Raw genomic sequence first — 8557 nt, 5'->3', positions numbered from 1 at the left:
CGCTGGGGGGGGGGAGCGGGGGAGCCCCCATGTCTGGGAGCCTGGGAGAGGCAGGCATTGGTTCTCTGCAGACACCGGGGCCAGCAGAGGCTGCAATCCTGTGGGCCCAGAATTCACGTGTGTGTGTGTGTGCGTGTGTGTTGGGCGGGAGGGGAATAGGTAATGCCAACGGGGAGCGGAAAGAGGATCAGTCATGCCAATGAAGCCCCCAGCCCCTATTGCTGGGGAAAACACATCTGGAGGGTCCGCTAGCCCCGAGGCCCAGGTTTTTGTGGGGTCAGACGTTTTCAATGCAATTGGATAAATACCACGGAGCCTGAAGCTGGAGCTTTGTTGGGTTTTGTGGGCGCTCGGCTCCCCTCTGTTGTTTGACTTAAGCAGCTGCTGTCTGGTCATGTGGTTTTGGTGGGACAGGCAGGGGACGCCTGCTGTTTTAGGGGACAGACCTGGTGAGCAGGACACCTGCTCGCTCTCAAGGCTGTGGAGGCACCTCTAGCTCCGAGAGTCCACCTCCCTGCTTGGCCCCTCCCCTCAGTTCAAGGCCTTTACCGTCGGCAGAGTGGTTTTTGTTTGTAATTTTAAGTTGACCTTGTCTGTTGCTCTGTCTGACCTGGTGGGTCAGGGTCTCACGGTGGCCCAGCCTGTGCAGGCTCAGGTGCCCCTGGGGGCCTCGGGGATCTGTTTCCTGGCGGCAGGGAGGGCACAGAGGCCCTGTGCCCATGTGTTTGTGCACTCTCTTCCCTAGGACTACCCTGCTGAGTGACCCGTAGGCTGCCCTCCTTACCGACCTCCCTCCCCCCCGCCCCAGCTTGCTCCCTAGACTTGGAGGACAGAACAGCATTGCTTTTAAGTAACTCGTGGTGTGATATTGGACGTAAATTATTAACCTTGTCAGAAATGATAGTGTAGATTTAAGTGTCCCTATAGCTACAAAGGATCCGTTTTTTAAATTTCCAGTCCTTTATGGACTGAGACTTTTGTAAAATAAATGAAAAGACAAAACGTAAGTCCCATTCTAAAAATCATTCCAATCAGTGTCTGTAACAGTACTGTGAAATCGCCAGGAGAGTGACGGGTGCCGGCAAACAGTGTCACCATCGTCTCTCTCCATCCTCCTCCTGACAGGAGCGTCCTGGCCTGCACACGCGCACATCTCAGCCAGGCCCGGGCGAGTGGTGGGCCCGCGCGTGGTGGGCCCGCGCGTGGTGGGCACAGGGAAGCACCGTGGAGCCCTGTTAGTCCTCCACACAGCTGTGTGTGTGTGTGTGTTTGTGGGGGGGAGGGTGGAGGGGTGTGGCGTTCCGACTGTAGATGAGAAAAAGGTTGGGTGGTAGAGTGGCTTGTTGCTCAGCTTCCAGGAGGAAGTCCTGGGAGGTGGATGGCCCCAGAGCTGTCCCTGGAGCCTGTGCCCGGGTGACACGGCAGAGGGACTTCGCAGACGCACTCGAGGGTTCAGATCCTAGAGGAGGGAGCCTACCTGGGTTATCTAGTCACACGCACCCTTCAAAGCAGAGACCTCTGACGCGTCGGGGCTTTCAGGCGGGAGCAGGACTGGCCTGGTCTCGGTAGATGAGGCCTCCGGGAAGCAGGAAAAGGGCTGTGGGCTGTGGCGTGCAGGCCCGGCTGGTCCCAGCTGGTGCTCCCCAGCAAGGAGAGGGGGCCTCAGACCTACAGCTTCAAGGCACCGAGTTTGGCCGCACGAATGAGGCTCGAATGGGGACGCAGCCCTGTGAGCACCTGGATGCTGGCCTGTGGGACCCTACGCAGGGGACAGTGCGTTTCCCTGCATTTCCGGTCCCACGGGGCTGTGTTTTAAGCTGAAGTTGTGGCACAGGCACACCTCGGAGATTCTGCAGGTTCGGTCCCAGACCACGCAACCAAGCGAGTGTCACCGTGAAGGGAGTCACGTGGACGTGTGGGTTCCCAGAGCTTGTAAAAGCCTCGCTCACCCCATGCTGTGGTCTGTACGTATGCAGTACAGTATGTTTGAACCTGTGGACATACCTTAACTAAAAATGCTAGCCGTCAGCTGGGCCCGTCGGCACAGTGGCTTCATAGACTCGCCCCTGCGGGTTGCCTCGCCTTCCCTCTCTGAAGCACGCAGGGCCTGCGGGCGGTATAAAGCCAGGCAGGCCTGTCAGTGGTGACGGCAGCACAGGAAGCGAACCTTCGGGGCGTTGACCCACGGAGCCAGTCCCTGCTCAGTGCCTGGCACGCGTGGACGCAGGCACTGTGGGCTGCGTCCTGGGTCTCTGCACAGGCGGCAGCTGTGCTCCCGGGGACGCTGACCTCGCGCACAGGGAGTTCTGCGAGAAGCCTCTCGATGGGAGCGCCCTGGGCGGTGCCTCCTGGACACGGAGGAACAGGGCACAGCAGCGAGCGGCTCGTTAGTGTCGGCCTTTTCGGGCTTCTCAGGGGCCCGTCCATCGAACCCTGGTCAGCCTCCCCCTGTTTATTGCGCGGCTGGGATCGGGGCCACAGGGAGGCCGGCCCCGAGCTGTGCTGGGAGGCCAGACCCAGCGCGGGCTTTGGCGTGTATGTTCTGTTCTTTTTTCTTACTTTTTAGATGAAAAATAACCCCCCACAAATCTCCAAATATAAAATTATAGACATTAGGTTCCTTGGAATTACCTTTAAGAATGGGAAAGGCTAGCCCTAGCCGGTTTGGCTCAGTGGCTAGAGCATCGCTTGCCGACTGAAGGGTCCCGGGTTCGCTTCTGGTCAAAGGCATGTGCCTCCTTGCAGGCTTGCTCTCCTGTGTGGGAGGCAACCAGCTGATGTGTCTCTCACATTCACGTTTCATTCTCTCTGTCTCCCCCTCCCACTCTCTCTCTCAAATGCAATTCGAAAAATATCCTCGGGTGAGGATTAACAAACAAACAAGAACGGTAAAGTCTAGCATTTGATCATAAAAATAAATGACTAATGAGTAATTTCCTACTTTAGTGAAATTATGAAATTTTTAAATTGGATATTAGATATGTTGCTATTTTAAATGAACATAATGTTGGTGTAAAGTACACGTCAGCATTGTTTTCTTCGAGAGTAGCAGCTATTAATGTTAAAGCAGCCATCTCTTACCTGATCTGACACACAGCTGTGATTTTATACTTTCCCTTAATTGAGCTGAGATTAAAAATGAAGTGAGTGTCAGGATGAAGCTTTGTCTTCACGCTGCCCTCACTGCTGCCCTCGCTGTCCTCGCTCCTGCCCTCACGCCTGCCCCTTGCTGCCCTCACGCCTGCCCCTCGCTGCCCTCACGCCTGCCTCGCGGTCTCCCCTCTGAGCGAATGCCCTGGCAACACAGTCACGGGAGAGAGGATTCACGCAACTCATTTATTTTGTTCTGTGTGTAGCTTCGTCTTAGAATCAAAGTCCAGGTTGATGTCGGGGTTTCACACAGAATTTGTCAAATTTCCTACTGCACACTGGTAGATGCCCTAGTTCCTGCGAGATGCTTTGAGGTATAAGAAAATACTTCAAATGTTTTTTTCAAAATATTTAGGAAACATTTTAGTTGTTAAGAAACATTGCGCTGTTGGAGAGGTTCAAAGGGGACACTGTCTAAAGCAGGACACGCCACAGGGATTTTTAACTTGGACCTCGCGACAGAGAGAAACGTGGGTCGCATCACCTTATTCTGAATGTGAAGCTCCGACACGGCCATGGTCCTGCAGCGCCGCTGGTCACCAGCAGCCTAGCTGGGCGGGTGGTCATACGGCAGGTTCCACGTCCTGCGCGAGGATGTGGGGAGCCTGCTCTCCGCGTGCCGGTCCACGTAACTGGAAACAGTGGGAATCTCATCCTGGTCTGAACTCCGGGCGCTGTCCCCCACACCCCCCACCGCCAGGCCCGGCTGCCCGCCTTTCTCAGGGCTGCCCAGGGCGTCCTCCAGAACTCGCTTGAAGACGTGGACAATTTCCCAGGGCAGCACATCATTTTCTGCCAGAACTTCTCGAAACCTAGAGGCAAGCAGTGATGCACATGTGGGTCAGACCGTTCCCTCCTCCCCCCCCCCCCCCCCCCCCCGTCTCCCACATGCAGCCTGTCCCGTGGCCGCGTGGCGGTGCCCCCCTGTGGGTCTGCACACGGCTTAGTTTGTGCGTCTAGGACAGGGATCTCAGTGACGTAAAATATGGCTAGCCAGTAAGGTAGTGACAGATAGTTCTCGTAGGTGTTCGGTTGCTGAGAGAGTGCCCTTGCCCGTCTGGATGCGTGAGTGCTGAGACCCACGGTACGTGCATCACGAGGAAGTGGGGGGCTGTTACCTGCTGAGAATGGCTCCCGCCTGGCAGGGCTGAACTTGCACGCAGAGAGCTTCCAGCTGCCTCTGTTCAGTAGCGGGGATGGTCGTGTGGGGGTTCTGGTAGGTTCTCAGCCAGGTGTACTCCACACCCGCCCGCGCCCCAGGGTGCTCATGGTCCACCTCTTGTATGAACCTCTCTCGCTCCTGCAGGTGCCACTGCAGCTCCCGCAGTAGCGTCCTGGCCACGGCCTTGGAGCCAGGGCGGCGCGCCGCTGGGCAGGGGTTGTGTTTGGGCCACCTCATCCAGCCGAAGAGTGGCATCTGGCCTGTGGGAGTGTCCCCACTCGTTCATTTGCATACAGTGTCACGGTTCTGATGAGCAAATATTTGTCTCTTCATAATACATTTCCCAGAAAAGTGGATGAATTTTCCACTGGTTAGATATACAGGTCAAAGTAAGATCGAAACGTGATTAAAGTCTTCTAATTCCTAACTAGGTCGGTGCCCTAAACCAAGCTTTAAAAATACTTTGTGTAGCTAAGCAGAAAGGAAATACACAAAGTTAGAGAGAATCTGCAGACTGAACATTTTCTGAGAGTCACACTGAACACTTGCTCTTAAAAGTTCTTAGGACACTTTAAAATATTAGCATAAGCCAATTGCTCCAGAAACATGCTTGACACGGCTTGGACAGACAGGGGTCAGAGCGTACCTGGGGCTGCGGTCCGCTGTGGGGTGCTGACTCGGCTGTGGCCGCTGTCTCGCTCGGCCCCTCCGCTGCTCCTGCTGTGTCTGCGGAAGGCGCCTCCGCGCTCACCACTGGGGCTGCACTTGAAATAAATAACTTTCTATGTTAGGAACGAGGTTGTGAAGTCTTCCTGTGGAGAGCGAGCGCTCATTAATTCACCTTGTAAGCAAGCGGAAGAAACGACAAAAATAACTTACTACCGAAGCTGCGCCGCTTACATAAGGCTGCCTTTTGAATGCTGCTCAGCCATCTGAAAAGATGCCGGCGGCCGGTGCTGGCCCTCGATGCGTTCAGACGTGGGTCGGGGAGGGATGTGGACGCCAAGCCAGCAGATGTGCCCCCAGGACGCGGGGCTGTCGCCTGCCGCTGCCTGCTGCGCGCTGCGGGTCACAGTGGAGCTGCAATTCGTGCCTCTGGAGCTCCCAAAATAACCTTGTTGCTTTGATTCTTCAGCTTCACTCCCAGGCATTGGGAGCAGGTCCCATCCTCTGTGGTGACAGCAGGGAAAGTGGACCAGGCTGGACTGTTTGCGAAGCACCCGCTCTGAGCAAGTCCCATAACCAAGTAGAAGGGGCAGAGCGCGCTGGGTCGTAGCCGTGACTCTACTCGTTTCTTTCTGAAGAGGAGGGTGTGCAAGTGGGTCACAGCGAGAGGAGGCCGCGTGTACGCAAGCGGATAGCTGACGTGCATGCCATCTCTGGAAGCGCGGAGCTGAGGCAGTAACGGATTAAGGCGGGAAAATGGAGCCGTGAGGACATGTGACTCACTGTAGCGACCACCTCCTGCCTGGCGGGTGCTGAGGGCCAGGGCGCAGGCGGGTCTGGCTGAGGAGCAGGCGGGGTCCACTCCCCAGGCCTGTGTTCGATGACAGCGCAGCGGCTTCGCCTTGGATGACATTTCACAATCTTTCTCTCCGGCCTTTTCCTCCAAATGACCCGTGAAGAATAGACTGGTTCACGTTAGCCCTGCGTGTCGTGGTGAGAGAGGCCGAGGTGTGGCCTCCGCAGCGCCAGCTGCTCACAGGGCAGACGGCACCATCAGCTGCAGCCGGGAGGTGCCCAGTGCAGTGGCGGCCGGCGCTCGGGACAGTGCCCTGCGGCCTCTGACTGCTGGGATTCGTGCTGCCTCGGACATGGTGCGGGCCGCCTGGAGCGTGTTGGCTGCGGAACCAGCACAGGGTTTCCGCTCAGGGCTCTGCAGGCTTCCCGTGTCCCCCACCTGGCCCCTCTGGCTCTGCCCAGAGCACGCTTCGTCCCAGCCAGGCCTGACCCTCGCCGCCCCTCTGGGCCGCCTTGGCTGTGTCCGCATGCAGACCTGCACGGCCCTTCTCAGTTTCCTTCTGATCTTTGCCTAAATGTCTCCTTGTCCTATTAGCATTGCCCCTCTCCTCTCTGCTGCGTTCTCCCTGGGAACCTGTCACCGCTGCCACACTCCCCATGGTCCTTCCCTCCCCAGCCGACTGCAGCCGCCAGGCCCTGAGTGATGCTTTGCTGAGGGAATAGGAGTAGATAGCAGGGAAACAGTACTCAAAAGAACGCTGGTGGGACCGGTGTATCAGACAAGTGGCGCCTTTAATGCGAATCCATTGTATTCAAGTGACTGCACACTTCAGTGCTGGCATCGCCGTCCTTCCTCTGACAGCAGCGCCTTCCAGGTGGACCCTCTCCCAGGAGCCCCAAATGTCGCGGGCGGTTTGCATGTCACAGTGCAAGTGTCTTTTCTCACTGAACGATTTGGACATTTTAAAAAAACTGATTGTAGAGAGAGAGGAGGGGAGAGGGAGAGAGAGAGGAACATTGAATGGCTGTCTCCGGTACGCCCAGGCAGCAATTGAACCCACACCCAGGCGTGTGCCCTGACTGGGAAACGAACCAGCGGCCTTTTGGTGCACAGGACACCGCTCAACCAACTGAGCCACACCAGCCAGGCTGTTTGGGACCTTGTGTCTATTAGTGTGGGTATAGCCTCCGATGGCATTCTTTAAAATATGATACAGGTTAAGTAAGAGTACGCCATAGGTGAGCGTGGCCCTCTGTGGGGCCTTTCCCCCCAGGTTTTAACTCTCACAAGTATGATGAGAAGGCACCCTGCCTCCCGGGACCCTTAGGCCCTGCCTGTCACAAATGAGGGTCCTGCAGGTCTGGATGTCTCTTCCCTGGGATGACACTCCAGGGGCCGGGCTTGGCTGTTGCTGCTGCGCCTCTGGGTCTGAGACTGCCTCCCGTGTGCTGGTGACGGGCAGCACTCGCTGAATGACCCGAGGCGTCTGCGCCCGCCTTGCCAGCGCCTCCTGCCCCCACGTGCTCTGCAGAAGACGTGGCGGGGACAGGTGTTGGCTGCAGAGCTGTGGGCTCTAATGGACACGGCAGGGGAAATGCCAGGCCGATCTGCCACCCTCCCTATAATCTAAGAATTTATTTGCCAGTTTGAAGGATGAAGAAATGGTTTCGCATCACTTCAGTTTGCATCTGTTTGGTAAATGACTACGAATTTGAGTGTATTTTTACTTTTTTGTTGTTGTTGTTAATCCTCACTGAGGATATTTTTCCATTGATTTTTAGGGAGAGTGGGAGAGAGAGGGAAAGAGAGAGAAACAACAGTGTAAGAGAACATTGATTGGGAGAAACAACAGTGTAAGAGAAACACATTGATTGGTTGCCTCCTGCACGAGCCCCAACCAGGGCCCGGGCTTGGGCCAGGGAGGAGCCTGCAACCAAGGTACATGCCCTTGACCAGAATCAAACCCGGAACCCTTTGGTCCGCAGGCTGATGCTCTTTCCACTGAGCCAAACCGGCTACGGCTCCTTTTACTTGTTTATTGACCATTTGCATTTCTTCTGTGACTTAGTGAAGGGTGTTCAGGCATTCGGCGCAGGGTGACTCCTTGGCTTTTTGGAAGCCGTGTACTAAGTTCTGATATTCTTTGCAGGTCACTGAGCCAGAAGAGTGGGGAACTGGAGTATATTAACAAGTACAGACAGCTCGAAGCACAGGAGTTTGACATGCATGGCAGTGACCACCCAGCCCGCGGGCCAGGTAACCGGCATCGTTCACTGTTGCAAAATGGGAAGTGTGAGCTGTTCACTCACTAAAACGTTGACTTCTTTTTTTTTTTTAATTGAATTTTTTGGGATGATGGTTAATAAAATTATGTAGGTTTCAGTGTACAATTCCATGATATATCACCTGCACAATGTATGATGTAGCCTTTTGGTCAATAGAGTTCATGCTGCTTGCTAATTTCGGATTTGGGGGGCTAAAGTGATCATTTCTCTCTTTTGAATATAGGTTCTAAATAGTCTGTTCTTTGGAAGACTAATAACGCTATCTTACTATTAATTAGAAACTTATTTAAGAATTATTATAGTTTAAGAAAAATAAATATATTAAGACAAAAATCTAACCAGAGCATAACTTGTATCGTGAAGGTGAAGGTCCTTCCTAGCACCCTCCCTCAAGGACAGGCCGCTCTGCTCTGAGTTCGGATGAAACGACTTTCTGTAGCAGCAGGCGCTGGTCACAGCAGGCGCCGGCGTCACAGGCTGCTCACCCAGACTTCCTGC

The 8557-nt window shown here is 55.0% G+C and overlaps 2 protein-coding genes across 5 annotated transcripts in view; one reads left to right on the top strand and one right to left on the bottom strand.

Annotated features, from left to right (window-relative positions):
* Nucleotides 1–2072: 2072 nt before the first annotated feature.
* On the bottom strand, nt 2073–5484 carry RD3L (retinal degeneration 3-like). 4 transcript variants are annotated; one of them, XR_001361091.1, is made up of 4 exons: nt 4959–5171; nt 4269–4618; nt 3635–3962; nt 2073–2107 (listed from the first exon to the last, which is right to left on the bottom strand). XR_001361091.1 is itself a non-coding variant. In XM_014535565.1 (4 exons), the coding sequence occupies exons 3-4, from the start codon at nt 4565–4567 to the stop codon at nt 3698–3700; spliced, it is 564 nt and encodes a 187-aa protein (XP_014391051.1). In that variant the 5' UTR covers nt 4568–4618; nt 4959–5076; nt 5192–5484; the 3' UTR covers nt 3345–3697. The 4 variants fall into 4 exon arrangements, 3 of the variants coding, with proteins under 3 accessions (XP_014391051.1, XP_014391041.1, XP_014391047.1); XM_014535565.1 differs by lacking the exon at nt 2073–2107 and adding an exon at nt 5192–5484 and having other exon boundaries at nt 3345–3962; nt 4959–5076; XM_014535555.1 differs by lacking the exon at nt 2073–2107 and having other exon boundaries at nt 3345–3962.
* A 250-nt stretch (nt 5485–5734) lies between these two features.
* TDRD9 (tudor domain containing 9) overlaps nt 5735–8557 on the top strand; it is a 54506-nt gene continuing 51683 nt past the window's right edge. The window contains exons 1-2 of the mRNA XM_005856348.2: nt 5735–5742; nt 7924–8030. Coding sequence (XP_005856410.1) covers nt 5735–5742; nt 7924–8030 — 115 coding nt within the window. The remainder of the gene's footprint in view (nt 5743–7923; nt 8031–8557) is intronic.

Source organism: Myotis brandtii, unplaced genomic scaffold (genome assembly GCF_000412655.1).
Source record: "Myotis brandtii unplaced genomic scaffold, ASM41265v1 scaffold1020, whole genome shotgun sequence".
In the NCBI taxonomy this organism is placed as follows: domain Eukaryota; kingdom Metazoa; phylum Chordata; class Mammalia; order Chiroptera; family Vespertilionidae; genus Myotis; species Myotis brandtii.
Note: the sequence above shows the minus strand (reverse complement) of the source record. Positions and strands in the feature narration are given on the sequence as shown.

What these genes read in the sequence shown, in the direction of transcription:
- RD3L (XM_014535565.1), bottom strand. Translation starts at nt 4,567, where the DNA reads ATGCCACTCTTCGGCTGGATGAGGTGGCCCAAACACAACCCCTGCCCA. An exon ending in GCGGGAGCCATTCTCAGCAG is followed by an intron (nt 3,963 to 4,268) that starts GTAACAGCCCCC and finishes GCTTGCCTCTAG; the next exon opens with GTTTCGAGAAGTTCTGGCAG.